Source organism: Aptenodytes forsteri, unplaced genomic scaffold (assembly GCF_000699145.1).
Source record: "Aptenodytes forsteri isolate BGI_AS27 unplaced genomic scaffold, ASM69914v1 Scaffold142, whole genome shotgun sequence".
NCBI lineage: Eukaryota > Metazoa > Chordata > Aves > Sphenisciformes > Spheniscidae > Aptenodytes > Aptenodytes forsteri.
Window position 1 is genome coordinate 3,829,644 of NW_008794598.1, and position 14,493 is coordinate 3,844,136.

Below are 14,493 nucleotides of genomic sequence, written 5' to 3' on the forward strand. Positions count from 1 at the left end.
TTTTGCAATACATTTTCTTATATTGCAAAATGAAAAGTAATTTGGAGCTGGGAAATGGATTATGCTCTGCTGAGAAAGTGTTCAACTGGGGTCTTTTGACAATTTGGAAAGCTTTCCTTTTTCTTCTAAAAAACATGTTGAAACAGAAATCTGTTGAAACCGATGTTTTTCTATAAACACGCCGGGTTTCAACAAACCTCCATTTTTCAAGCAAAAACAATTTGTCTAAAAATTACCAACCGGTTCTGCCTGGGACCGGTCTCGTTCCCATGGCACGTGGTTAGGTACTGCCCCCAAAACGTGCACAGCCCCCTGAGCCCCATCACGCCGTGCCCCATCGCTGGAGGCATTTCCATGGCCCTGGACTTGCAGCAGGGCTTGGCCAGCAGCTTTTTGGGTGTCAGAGGTGGGTTTTTTTGCTGTTGGAGGGGACCAAGCAGCCGCCGTGGGCAGGGAGCATCGCTCCCGCTTCTCAGGGAAGTCCCAACAGAGAGGCAATAGCATCCCTCTTGTGAAGAGCGTGCCCAGCCCCGTGGCTGCTCCAGTCCCCCACCCCCACAGCTGCTACTCTATTTTGGGTTTATTTAAGGAAAAATTCTACATTCTATTTCACCTGAAAAGTGTTTGGCATCATTTAATACCCCCAGCTGCTGGGACTCTCTCATATGCAACCGTGAAAGCTGATCAAAGCACAGCAGAGAGCCACAGCGGCGGAGCCACAGATCAATGGGGCCACAATTACATATTGATTTTTATTTTTTTTTTTTCCTAGGCAGCTACTTTAATGCCACTGGCGTTCCCCTCCCTCCCGGCGCTCGCCACACTCCATCTCTACAAGACAAATCAGCAGGATGGGTCAGAGCAGGAATTTCCCCTGCTCGATAATCTCAGTCTTTAAATTTTCTTTAAGCTTTGGGGCAGGATAAGCAATTCCCCTGGCTGCACCGAGCCCTGTCCCCTCTCCCACGCTGGGGACACCAGTCACGCACGTTTCCAAAGACCCAATAATTAACGTTGCAAAGCCAAGTTTCCGAGCCGGGGCACACAAGGCGTTCCGGCAGCCAGAAGCGGGGGCTCTGCCGATGCTGGGGACGGCAAATAGCGAGAGCGCCGCGGTCCCTGCCCCTCGCGGGGAGGACGCTGTGGCTCCAGCTCATTGAATCAGATTCATGGCATTACCATATTAGCAGCCCTGTACTCTCTCCCCTATTTGTTACCCTAGTGGGGATTATTATACTTATTACGGTCTCAGCCGCCAGTGCTTATTGATTCTGACACCGCAGCGGTTTTAGTCAGGGAGCCGAAACGTGCTATTATTGGCGCCAACGGGTCATCAACGCACAAACAGAGCCACGATGACAAGGACAAAAATAAACCCCCGGCAGAAGGCGATGCTGGGCGGACGGGGAACTCGCTGGCAGGGGGAGAGCCAAGTGTCCCCAAAGCAGGGTGCCGGTGGTGATGTCGGGGAGGGCAGCGGAGCTGCGAGCGGCTGGGAGAGAGGTTTGCTCGGGAGCAAGTTGCAAACCACAGAGCACCTGAGCGGCTGATTTTCACACCTCACACGCGTGCAGGCGCAGCCGGCCGCCTCCGAGCCGCCGTTCGCCTCTCTCCCCCCAAACCCGGTGAGTCACCGAGAGGTTCTTATGCAATTGTGGGAAAAAGTTCTAATTGCAGAGATAATGCCACGGGAGTGACACACGCCAGCACCGAGAGCTGTGGTGTTTGATTAGAAATTACCCACATAGATATTTATAGAGCCTGCCTCCGATTCAACCCCTTCCAGCACGGAGCCGAGAGCCATCGGCCCTTTCCAGTGTCCCCCCCGTTTCAAAAAACGGCAGCCCCCTCCCTGCAGCATGCACGCGCCAGGTCCCTTTCATGGAAATCACACGCTCTCTGCTTAAAGAAGCTCTGGGAGCAAATGTAAAATAAATGTATGTAAAACATGAATAAACAGAGATGCAGAAGGTGCTGCAGCAGTACGTCGCTGGCCCTTCCCGCGCTCCCACTGCTGGTGTTCATTAGCAATACAGCATGCACGGGGCAGGCTGCATCAATCCGCTCACCGATCATTAATTCATAAGCACAAGCATCGATTTTTGCGCATGTCCTCATGCAAGTTTTATCAGCGGAGCCACGTGAGCGCCTGCCAGGTCCGGGCATCGCCGCGCGCGGTGCCGGCAGCGGCGTGCGTAGCAGCCGGACGGGGAACAGCAAACCCAGCTTTGCTGCCACGGGGATCCTCCCAGCATAATTAGCCTCTTGGCAAAGCCACCTAATGACCCGCTGGAGACCAGCATGTACCTCTGCTTCTGCTTCTCTGCTCGCTTACCTAAGAGACGCCCCGCTGAAGCCCTGTCCGTCCATCCGAGGAGTCCTTCTGTCCCCCCAGCCACCGGCACGTGTGTTCTCTGTCTCTTCAGCAGACCCGGGGCAGTCAGGACCCAGGCAGGAGGTTCACAGGGAAATGGAATAATTTGCTTTTGAGCAGACAAAAGAGCATTTAAGATGCTGAGTGGGACCCTGACCCAAGTCACCCCCATCCCTGCTCCACAGCCCCCACTGCTCCCCTCTTGCCGTGGAGGACCCTGGCATCCCCAAACCCCCATGCAGGGCTCTCCATCCCTGTGCTGAGCCACAGTTCAATGTGGGTGATTTCCCGGTCGGGGGGGGGGAAACTGAGGCCACAGAGGTGTGCGAGGGATTGATGTCCTCTCCCACTGCTCACTGAGTCCTTGGGAAATGCCCCTTTCAGTTTATGCCTCAGTTTCCCTCACCTATGGAGATGTCATCTCCTCTTTGGCCTGAGCGCTCAGAGCTGGGGGCGAGAGGGACCAGGGCCAGCAGCTACAGGTTTAGGTGCGTGACCAGCACATTTCAGACCCCTTTTTGGATCCGATTCTCCTTTCACTAATGAGGGGATAAATCAGAATAATCTGTTGGTGGAGCTGGAGGAAACTCCCACAAGAGAAAAGCCCACCCCTGGGCTGTTCCCCCCATGAGCCCCAGGGCTGCTCCACACCGCTGCGGGCAGAGCAATCACTTTTCCAAATGCTTCTACCTTCTGCAGTTGAACTCGCTGTGCCATTGCCGCTGTTACTTCCCCCTCCGCAGACAGAGGCTTTGGGAGGCGACGGGTCCCTGGTCCTCACGGGAGGGATTGTCTGGCATCTCCCGGGGAGCCACTTGAGATGCAGAGCCCACGCCTGCTCTCGCCGGGGTCATATTCTTCTCTCCGCTTGGCTGGCCCGTGCAGACGCTTGTCACCCGCTCCATCCGCAGCGCCTGTCTGCTGCGAGTCCCTGGGGGGAAGGCGAGGGGGTCCAGCCCGGCTGCTTCACCTGGAGCTGATGGCGGGGGGAAGGCGAGGGGGTGCAGCCCGGCTGCTTCACCTGGAGCTGATGGTCCATCCTGGTGGGACCGGGGTGGGGATGGAGCTGCCCGCTGCAGCCCTGCACTGGGGAGAACTGTCCCCGGTGCCCTCCCATCACCTGCGTGACACTGGGAGGGCAGAGCTGGCACGGGGCAGCCCTGGCCACGCTGGGGAGGGGGCAAGCACAGAGACAGCTGGAGAGCACGGAGAGGTGGAGGAGAGAGCGCAGGCAATCCATTTGTGATGTGCATCGATTCCTAATGCGCCCGGTAGCCTGCCTGGCTCTTTCGGGAAGCATTAGGAGACGATGCTTAGAAAAGCTAACCACGGCCCACTGCAGTAAAACCCTCGATTACCTCACCACCATGGCGCAGAGCCCAGGGGGACAGGGAGAGCGGGCACGGGGCCGGGCATCCCCCGCAGCCAGCGTTCCTCCAGCCCCCAGCCACCTCTGCCACGTGTCACCCATCCCAGAGATGGACGCGGGGGGGAAAAAAGTCAATGTCCTGGCCCTGTGTATGGGCTCTCCCCACGGGTCCCCGCTACCCAAGAGGGTGCTGCCCTCTCTGCAAGGGTCAGGACATCCTGGGAAGCAGCCACCCAAATCCCCCCCACCCCGGTCCGCCTGCCTCCTCCCTGCCTGGGTGCAAATGTGGTTGCAGAAAGCAACGTCTGACAGCCCCTACCCAGCAGCCATGAAAAAAGGCAGCGAAAGGGCAGTTCTCAGGGTGGGGTGGGATAGCGGCGAGCCCCAAAGCCTCGCAGGCAAGTGCCTTCCCGCAGGCAGGGCTGGCCCAGCTCTTCAGAGAGCCCAGCGGTGCTGCACAATGGCTTTGGCTCTTAAGCAGAGAAGCGAGGGAAAGCAAAACCTCTCCATCCAGCCGAAAGCACCAGGGGAGTGACAGGTAGGTAGAAATAATTACTCAAATTTGAATTCGGGGTAATTACGTTCTGCGTTCCCGCAATTTGCCCTGTGGGGAAGCCTTTTCACAACCCCCTGATAAAACAGATTTATCATCGGCTGAACACCAGGTCCTTTCCCTGTAATCTTCAAACTCAAACATATATTTCTCTGATCATAAATTAGCAATACTTGCACTCGCTCTCTCAAGGCTGTTTCTCTCTTCCCCCTCTCCAGGTTTTCCACATCCTACAGAAACGGAAGATCCAGGCTCCTGCTGGTTATTTTAAAAGACGGTGATCAATCAGGCATGCCAAGCTCGGCTCTCCTCCTCCCGCTCGGGGTCCATGGCACACCAACACGCCGGCTGCTGCCGCACCAAGCTCTTTCCTTAGGGGTGCATCACCCCTAAACAACATGTGGCCACCCAATTCTTGCTTGAAAGAGTTTGGCTTCAGGTCAATTAGAAAAAAATAAAGTCTAAAGCCAGGAGTGGGGAAGCCCCGAGCTGGGGAATGAATCCCTGGTGGGGGAGACCCGCATGCCCAGCAGGTCCTTGTCCCAGCAGCCCTGGAAAAGCCTGGCTGGCAGCATGGAAGAGCCATACTTATTGGCATTTTTCTCCATTTCATTATTTTTCCCCGGTCAGACGTTTTGGCATGCTCAGCCAGCGGATGGGAGACGGTGCAGGAACAGAGGGTCACCTTGCAAATGCTGGAGAAACTCTTCCCTCTGCAGCAACAGGCCAGGACTGCTCGGGGGGAGGATCCAGGTGCCCTTAGGCTGGGAGCAGCATCAGGGTGGAAATGCCCCCATTTTGGGGAGACATCAAGCAGCTTTCACCCCGCCAAGGAGGTGACGCTGTCGCTCCTGGCCGCAACAGGGACATCAGCTCACACGCCACGGGCTCAAGCGTCCTCCAGACCAGCCGCATCTCCCTGAGTGCGGTGCTTCCAGCAGAGACTCCCCCCTCCTGAGCTCCATCACCCCCAGCCTCCCTCCTCAAGCGTCCTCCAGACCAGCCGCATCTCCCTGAGTGCGGTGCTTCCAGCAGAGACTCCCCCCTCCTCAGCTCCATCACCCCCAGCCTCCCTGCACCCCCACCCAAACCCCTTCCCCGGCAAAACCAGGCTCCTTCGAGCTCTTCCCTCCATAGGAATTGGGTTAAGCCGGGGGGGCCCCCCTCCCAGAGGACACGTGCCTCCCGTCGCAGAGCCTTTCCCAGGCGTCAGGGCTCCTGTTGACAAGACCTAACGCAACATTGCTAATAATAGCTGTATCTTGGTCGCATCTCCCATCCTGGAGCGGCTCACGGCAAGGAGTCCCGCTTGCTCCGGAGCAGGGTGCAGAAGGAGAGGCAGGAAAGCCCCCGGCCCTTAGGAGACCCACAGTGCGCTGCAGGGAGGGGGCTGATTTTCTACAGATTATTTTTATGCTAAACATTCACAATTTGGGGGGAGGCGGATGTGAAGAGGGAAAGAATGTGTTTTCTTCTTTCTCTTCCTTTTGCTGTGTTTTTCCTCCTCCTTTTTCCAGTGGTGAAGTGGAAAATGGGGAGAGGAAAAGCTCAAGCAGTTTCCACTCCCCCCCCCCCCTCCCCCCCTTTTTTTTTCATATTCCCCCCTTTGCCGCCTCCCACAGGGAGGGGGCTGATTTTCTACAGATTATTTTTATGCTAAACATTCACAATTTGGGGGGAGGCGGATGTGAAGAGGGAAAGAATGTGTTTTCTTCTTTCTCTTCCTTTTGCTGTGTTTTTCCTCCTCCTTTTTCCAGTGGTGAAGTGGAAAATGGGGAGAGGAAAAGCTCAAGCAGTTTCCCCCCCCCCCCTCTATTCCCATTGTTGAGTTTCCCTGAAGGGGGCCCGGGCAGTGTCTGCACCCCGGTGATAATTCATGAACAGTGCTTTCATCTCCAGAGCCCAGCTCCCACCTAATGAATCAATCGCCCCCGGCCCTTAGGAGACCCACAGTGCGCTGCAGGGAGGGGGCTGATTTTCTACAGATTATTTTTATGCTAAACATTCACAATTTGGGGGGAGGCGGATGTGAAGAGGGAAAGAATGTGTTTTCTTCTTTCTCTTCCTTTTGCTGTGTTTTTCCTCCTCCTTTTTCCAGTGGTGAAGTGGAAAATGGGGAGAGGAAAAGCTCAAGCAGTTTCCCCCCCCCCCCTCTATTCCCATTGTTGAGTTTCCCTGAAGGGGCCCGGGCAGCTGTCTGCACCCCGGTGATAATTCATGAACAGTGCTTTCATCTCCAGAGCCTTTGCAGCTCCCACCTAATGAATCCCAGCACTGGGATCCTTCAGAAAAAAAGAAGGAGGACAGATCTGGAAACTGAGCAGTGACACAGCTCTCCCCGGGTGGCCGCTATTAATTACTCCATTAGTGTTAGGGATTTACAACCTCTTCAGACCCTAAGGCACCGACTGGGATTTCTCCAGATGAGATGCTGTATAAATATAGGCAGGAAAATGAGTTTCTAGTCAGTCCAGGGGAGCCTGGTCCCGGGCCAGCTGCCTGGGTTGGGGACAGGGAGCGGGACACATCGAACCCGGGCAAAGTCCTGCCCCGATGCTGGGCGGTAGGAGCTCGCCGAGGGCTTCAGCGGGGCTGCACGAGCGCTCCAGCCATGAGCTGCACAAACAGCCGCCCTAAACGATCGCACGCTAAGCACAAATCAGTGCCTTGAGCCAACAGCCAGTTAAGTGCTATAAATAAAGCTGTTATCATCCGTGCCTCACTCGCTGAGCAAGCTGGGCCACAGCGCTTCCTCCCCAGCAGCGTTTAAGGGTGATTTCTAGCCGGAGGAGGCCAGGAGCTTGTCAGTGTCCACAGTTCAGTGGTCTTTTTCCATCCTGCCATTGATTTTGCACTTGACCAATAAATCCATTGGTTGCCTGCCCTGGGCACGGGTGGGGGACAGGGCTGACACAGACACGGCCACTGTCCCAGACAGGGAGGCCTGTGTTATCTCTGTGTCCTCTTCCCAGCTTGCCCAGGTCCCAGGAGGGCTAAGAGCCTCCATCCTCCTCCTCCTGCTGCTCTGATTCCTGTTTCAGGTCCCTAACCCCAGCCACCACCGCTCTGCTCCTGACCTGGCCCCCCCAACCCTGCAGTAAGCTGCCTGCGCTGCTCTGGCTGAGAAGCTGGAAAAGGATGGCTTTGTCCCCAGGCAGTGGCCAAGGGACATGGCCCAGCTTGGCACAGGGAACTCCTGGTCATGCTGGTGGGAGGAGAGCAGAGAAGAAATCTGGGTGAGGAGGGGGGAGCAGGAAGAGGGATGGGCATGGTAACGGGAGAGGAGTTCCTTTCCCACTGGGGGATGAGGACCTGCAGGAAGAAGCCTGAGCAGAAGAGGATGGAGGCAGCTCACAGACAGGCGTAGCAGCACGCTGAGTCCCTGCCAGGATGCCACACGCTGTCCCAGCTCCTCCTAAATCAACCCAAGGGAAGGAGCGTGCTCATGTCGTGCTCCCCAGGAGACAGAGGGGCAGAGGAGGGAGAAGGCTGCTGCTCTCCAGAGCTCAAAGACTTTCCCGTCTCTGTTTTGGTGCCGGTTAACGATGCATGGCCAGGGCTGGGAGGAGAGCGTGGAGGGGGAGGGCAGGATGGAGGAGGAGGGGGGCCCATATGGAGATGCTTCTCCCAGAGAGCAGCAAGATGCTGAGCTGGCGTGAGATCGGGAGCTCACTGAGACATTGGCTGTTAGAGCCAAGCAATCAATATGTGAAAATCCAGCCCAGGCAAGGAAGGTGACCTTGAGCAGCAGAGAGACAGAGGGAGGAGAGCTGCATGAATTACACACAGAGACGCTCTCTGGGTGAGGGAGGAGGGGTGGAGGGGAACGAGAGGGACAGGGAGGACTCGAGCCCTCTGCTTGGCTGCTGCAGAGCCTGCTGTGTGCCCGGGGAGAGGGCAGCCGCAGATCCAGCCCGGAGAGGACGAGGGGAGGGAGGTTAGTGCCCAGAGTCAGTCTGCTTCTCCTTGTCCATCCTGTACCGAGGGGGACGCAGCTCCTTGCACGTACAAAACAGTCTGGGAGCATCCGCTTGTCTCATCCATCCCCTCCAACCAGGACCGCTCCCGGTGCTCCCCCCACCCCACATCATTTAACTTTCTCCAGCAATGGGGCTGCCGCCGTTTCCCATCACAGACTACTTTGAAGCCCCGCAGCTCCTGCTGTTACTCAGCAAACGCTCCTGAGATCAGAGCGATGCTTTGCCTTTGCACAGCTCCAGCTCACTGCTTCAAACATGGGCTCTGCACTAATTCTGCTCTCTGGCTGCTCCGCTCCCTCTCCTGCTGCCGCCTGGCCCCGGGTCCCTGCAGCGGGTCTGCTCCTCTGCTGGCCCCGTTAGCTGGGCTCAGGTGGTGCCCATGGCAGGCTGGCAGAAGCAGCACGTGTATTGCAGCAGAGATGCACAGTCCCGTACATGCATGGGACGGGTTATGCAACGCTATAAAGCCTCTGCCACAGAAATGGCTTAAAATGCAGGCAGGTCCCAAGGCCAGGTGGTGACCCTGCCCCTCGGGACTGGCACAAGCAGAGGCATCAGCTGGGTAGAGCTGCAAACATCAGGGGATGGAGAGGAGCCAGGACTCCCAGCTGCCTGGCCACAGCCTAAGGGACATGGGGCAGCGGGCAGCAAGGGTGACAGAGGGGGGGTGGCTGGATCTCAGACACACTACCAAGCCAGGCTGAGCTCAAGCAGGACTGTCCTGCTGGCAGGAGGGCTCAGCAGAGCCCCTCTAATGCCCGCTGCCATGGCCAGCCCCGGGGAAGGCTCTGTGCCTCCACTCTAGCTCCAGGACAGGATCCATCCAGCCACTCTAGGGTGCTTGGGGAGAGCCTGGGGGGCAGCTGAACCCCATGGAGAGGATGAGGCACTTCAGCAGGGTGGGTAAGGGCTGTGGGGCCAGTGGCAGAAGACAGTTGCTCTTCCCTACACAATGCTGCAAAGACAGGCGCTGGTTTCTTTCCCCCAGCTTGGCAGCAGCAAGGACATGAGAGCACAGTTAAGAACTGCACCAGCAGAACGCCAGAGCTGAGCCCCCAGCAGCCCCCTCCCAAAGACAGCCCCAGCCCGGCCCCCTCCAGGGCTTTGGGGAAGATGAAGACCTGCTACCCCAGCCTGCTCCCTCCTCCCTAGGGGTGCGAGGGGACCTAAGAGCCACACAAGACAAGACAGTACTGCTGAATCTCAGCTCTCCCCAGCAAAGCCCCCCAGAGCCACCCCATTGCTCTTAGAAAAGTTTGAGTTTCTGCAAAGCCAGCAGCCCCATCTCCCCCAGACGTCCCTCCACCTACCTTGCTCTCCTCCCCCATGAAGCAAACCCTTCTCTTCCCCTCTGCAGCTCCTTTTAATCCTTCCTCGGCCAACACCGAGCACCTGAGCTATTCCCCAGCTGCGTGGGCATGCCCATGAGATGATAAAACCACCCCAGAAGGAAGGTAAACAGCAGAGTGAGTTTGCAGTCCGAAGTTAAGATCAGGCATTTCCAAACACTCTGCCTTGCCATCTAGTGGGACGAACGCGAAGGACCGGGGCTCGCCGTTGGGAAAAGTTGGCCAACTCCTGGAGCTGAGCCTGGCTCACAGCAATAGTTCATCCCACGGGAGCAGATGAGATCACCGGGGGTAAAGGACAGTGCGAAGGTGTCAGAAGGATGGATGGGGAAGGAGGAGAGATAGGGGGATGGACAGACAGGGGATAGACAGATAACAGTTGTTTCAAGGACGACATGACAACAGTGGTAATAAATCCTAGCATTTTAGATCTAGCCTGAAAGGAAAGGCTGGAATGGCTCTGAATTCCCGTTTATGAAGGGCCCTGGCTTTTGGATCAACATAATCCATGTCTGAGTTGGGCTTTGCATGGAAAAGAAAGGCAAGGGAAGAGAAGTGGTGCACACGCACACACATGCTCTGTGCCACCGGCTGCCAGCACACTCGTGCCCGTGCTGTGCCGATGAGGCAGGCTTGCAGGCACCAGCGCCCAGCGGCGTTTGCAGCGTGCCCGTAGATGAGAAGCTGGATCTTCTTGCGAGGCTTTCTCCAGCCGCCTTAGTTTGCCTCCCTGGGCCTGGAGGATGTGGGCTGAGCTCAGTGGTTTCAGTTCAGGATTTTGGATTCTCCGGGGATGTGTCATCCCTCTCACAGCATGCGTGTTTGCTACATGTGTATAAAAATATAGAGGATGAATACATTATGTTTAAAATATCTCACCACTGGACAGCTCTTTTCAGGTGTTGAAAGCTGGGATGATACAAGGTATTTTAACTACCTCTGAGTGATTCTTTCCTGCTGGACCCAGGGCCGTTTGGCTCGCAAGCTCTGCTCCAGCCTTTCTCTGCAGCTGAAGCAGACCCGAACCCAGGGACACCCTCCCTCCAGGCAGAGCCCATGCTGGAGACCCCACCTGGTACCAGGACAGCTCCCAGTCCCAGTGGGGGTCAGGGTCCCTGCAGAGCAGGGGCTGCAGCGGGTCTGGGGTGAGGTGATGGAGGACTCCAGTTGCCCTGTGCTGAGGTTTCCTATTGCATCCTCTTTCGGAGCACACGGGGACAGCCCAGCTGTGGCCACAGCTCACACCTGGGCGTGCAACACTCCTCCGGAGCCACGCAGACCCACCTGATGGACCGGGGGACAACTGAGGGGACAGCCTGATCACGCAAGTCAAACCTGATGTGGCCAAAGCATCGCCTCTCTGGAGCAATGTACCTCCTGATCCCTGTCCAGGAAACCCTGAAAGCAGACATGGTGGGGGTCTTCCCAAGGCCCTGGGAGGGAATTGGGAAAGAAGTGGGACACAGGGAAGTCCCCGTCTTTGCAAACCAGCATCGTTCACAAAGCAGCTGCTGGGCTGGGCAAGGGCTTTCTGCTGCTCTCGCTGTTGAGAATAAGACACTGAATGCATTTTTGAAGTCTTCATTTTATTAGAGCTGCCCCTCCCCTGCTCCGTTTGCCCCAGAACTGAGTTCACCCCTACACGGAGGCTCAGCTCACACCGGGGTTAAATGCATCTGCCTTAACCCCACATTTTCCGTGGGGCAGCAGGGTCTGAGGGGCTCTGGGGTGGGGGCGTGGTGGGTCCAGGAATGCTCGCCCTTGTTTCCCAGCGTTGGGGCTCAGAAGAAGCGGCCTGTGGGCAGGCGGGGCAGGCAGAAATAGGCGTTGGGGAAGAGGCTGAGGTTGATGGGGTTGCCGTCGAGGCGGATGTCCTCCAGCGCCCTGCGGATCTGGCTGTGGTCTTGGCTGTTGCAAAACGTGTCCTCATGCATGGTCTGGATGTTGTTGTTCTGGCCAGGGAGGCAAAGGGCAAAATCAGTTTCAAAGGGATGGGGAGGAGGAGGAAGAGGAGGAGGTGGTGGTGGGCTCTGCTAGACTCAGGTACAGACAAGCCTGGGTCCAGGCTCATCTCACCTGGAGGTGCAGGGAGCGCAGGCTCTCGGGCAGGGGCACCGGGATATAGTCCAGCTGGTTATCGGACAGATGGAGAAACTGCAGCTGCTTCAGGTCCTGCGGGACGAGGGGAGAGATAAACCTCCCTGCTCCCAGCCCCGCTCCGGCCCTCTGCACCATCCCTGTTACCCCTTGGCATGGCACGTTTGGGCTAAAACCAGCCTGGATTCATCCACCAGGTGCTGGGCAGCTCCAGCACCCACCCGGAAAGCTTCGGGCTGGAGGCCGGTGCTGGGGATCCTGTTGAGACGGGCATCCAGCCGGACGATGCTGCGGGGCAGCTCGGGCAGCGCCGTCAGCCTGTTCTCGGGCAGGATGAGCTCCTGCAGGCTGGGGAGCAGGCGGAAGGCATCCACGTCCGCCCAGGAGATGAAATTGCTGGTCAGGTCTATTCGCTTCAGCTTCTCTGGTGGGAGAGGAGGGAGGGGATGAACAGGGACCCATGCAGAACTGCTTATTCCCCCTGTGCCCCATTGCAGAGCCTGACCCTTCCCTTGCCTCGACGTACTCAGCCCTGTGAAATCGCCGGCCCGGATTGTGCCAATGCGGTTGAAGCGGGCGTAGAGGTAGGTGGTCTCCGGCGGCAGCAGCGGGATGTGCTCCAGGTCGGCGTCGTCACAGTAGACGGAGGTTCCGATGCACAGGCAGAGCAGGCAGCTGGGCAGGCCTGGGGGTGCAGAGGCAACCCTTGGCATGGCATGGCATGGCATGGCATGGCATGGCATGGCATGGCATGGCATGGCATCTGTCACAGCCCCAGCACCTCGTCAAGGGAAGGGCCAGAAACTCCCAGCCAAAAGAGCTGCTAATAAATTAAGCTGCTCAGGGCCAAATACCTCCCGCGGGAAGAGGGGGAGATGTAAGTCCCCCGCCCCCCGCCCAAAGTACCCCAGCATGCAGGGAGATGGGAGGACGTGCCCACGCCTGCCCATGCTGTGGGTACACAAAGTCTTTAGCACCCGGAGCTGTCACAGCCCCAGCACCTCGTCAAGGGAAGGGCCAGAAACTCCCAGCCAAAAGAGCTGCTAATAAATTAAGCTGCTCAGGGCCAAATACCTCCCGCGGGAAGAGGGGGAGATGTAAGGTTGCCAAACACAGCAGCGTTACACCCAGGGCTCACTTGGCCCCCTTAGTTTTTCCACAGAAGGAAACAGAACAAAAGCAAACAGTTTTGCATCGAGCAAAACATCTGTCTCGGTTGCGTGAGGGTCCCGGCACGCCGGGCAGGGGGGGCAGGAGGGGTAAAGCTGTGTCCCCCCCGTGCACGTGCTCCCTCTCCTGTCCCCCAGCGCCCGCGAGGCTCAGCATCCATTAGTGGGGGAGTTCAAAGCAGCAAGGCAACAATTTCCCTTTGCCTCCTACTTAATTTGTCCCAGTCCAGAGTGACAGAAAATGAATAAAGATATTTATCCCTCGCTACAGGATTTTAATTGTCACTAATCTAATTGCTACTCTGTCCGACTGTTGCAATGCCTCTGCTCATTAAAATGTTGCTGCTTTGCTGGAACTCTTGTTTCCCAGAAATGTCTCGCTGCAGCCCTCCTGCCTGCTGTGTGATAAGACGCACCCCCAATGCCCCGGGCAGAGCAAATAACTGCTGCTGTCTGCTGGTGGCAAAAGGGTTTGCTGCCTTTTCTCCAGAGCTCCAGCCCTGCCATCCCTGGGACATGTGACTGCATCCCATGGGAACCAAACCCCGTCGGCTGCACCTTTGTGCTGCACCCAGGGGTCCGCACTCACCCTGCGGGGGGACGGGCGCTGGGCGGACGGGGCCGGCAGTGGTCGGAGGCTGCAGCTTCAGGGTTTCAGCCGTGGTGCCCGGGTTTGGGACAGCCGCGGGGTTCTTGGGGCGAGGAGCCAGGGTGCCAACCTCAATCTGCAAACACAGCCTGGGCGTGAGGGCTGAGGTGGCCAAGCGAGTCCTCCCGCTCCCCTCCAGCGCAGGAGGCACTGGTCAAGGGCACTGGGTAGGCCTTATTGAAAAGCCAGCTCCTCCTTGGAGAGCTCTCCTAGCTCAGGGTTTCAGAACCCCCCTCCCTGTTTGCCCGGAGGGATGCAGGAAGCCTCATGTCCCGGCTTCCTGCAGCGATGCTCTGGCCAGGCGCTGGCAGGGGACAAGGAAGCCGGCAGAGGTCGGGGTCGGGTAAAGACTTTCCTGCCACCAGCAAGAGTGGTGGAAGAGCCACCAGGGCTCGTAGGGTTGTGCAAGGGGCTGGTTCTCCAGCTGTGCCCCATCCGTCCCTTGGACCAAGCCCCTTTCTCGGGATGCACCCAGGGAAGACCTGCCCCGCACACCGGGTGCTCTCCTGCATCCCCCTCACCTTCGGAGCAAGGTCACTGTAGTCGTAGAGCTCCTCATAGTTGCTCAGGTCAAGGATCTCACCATAGTTGTCCAATGTCAGGTCGTAGTTGTCCAGGTCCAGGTTTTCATAGAGTGCAAGATCAGCTTTTGGATTCTCTACCTTCCCTCTCTCCTCCTGGGCTGGGAGAGCCCAAGCTGCCCCCAGACACAGGCTGGCGATGCCCAGCCAGGCCAGGGTCCGCATCCTGCAGCCGGCCAGGGTCACCGCTCCGAGGGCAGCACTGGGGACCGTGGTCCCGGGGGGCGCAGGGCTCCGACAGGGCCAGCAATGCAGGGCAGGATGGGGCCAGGTGCCCTGAAATGGTTGCAAAGCGGTGAAAGCAAAGAGGGACGGGAAGGCAGGACTGGCCCGCCGGCCGCAGCCAGCCCCGCTCTGCAGCCGTGGTTGGGA

General features: G+C 57.7%; 1 protein-coding gene across 1 annotated transcript; it reads right to left on the reverse strand.

Moving 5' to 3' along the window:
* Positions 1-11,406: 11,406 nt before the first annotated feature.
* On the reverse strand, positions 11,407-14,292 carry OPTC (opticin). The gene is made up of 6 exons (XM_009272808.2): positions 14,062-14,292; positions 13,481-13,616; positions 12,249-12,407; positions 11,944-12,146; positions 11,702-11,797; positions 11,407-11,577 (listed from the first exon to the last, which is right to left on the reverse strand). Exons 1-6 carry the CDS (start codon positions 14,284-14,286, stop codon positions 11,407-11,409), a joined length of 990 nt encoding a protein of 329 aa, XP_009271083.1. The 5' UTR covers positions 14,287-14,292.
* Between the last annotated feature and the right edge of the window lie 201 nt (positions 14,293-14,493).

Coding starts and splice junctions, on each gene's coding strand:
- OPTC (XM_009272808.2), bottom strand. CDS start 14,286: ATGCGGACCCTGGCCTGGCTGGGCATCGCCAGCCTGTGTCTGGGGGCA. Junction 12,408..13,480: donor AGCGCCCGTCCCCCCGCAGG/GTGAGTGCGGAC, acceptor CTGCACCCCCAG/GCCTGCCCAGCTGCCTGCTC. Junction 12,147..12,248: donor CGGCGATTTCACAGGGCTGA/GTACGTCGAGGC, acceptor CTCTCCCACCAG/AGAAGCTGAAGCGAATAGAC.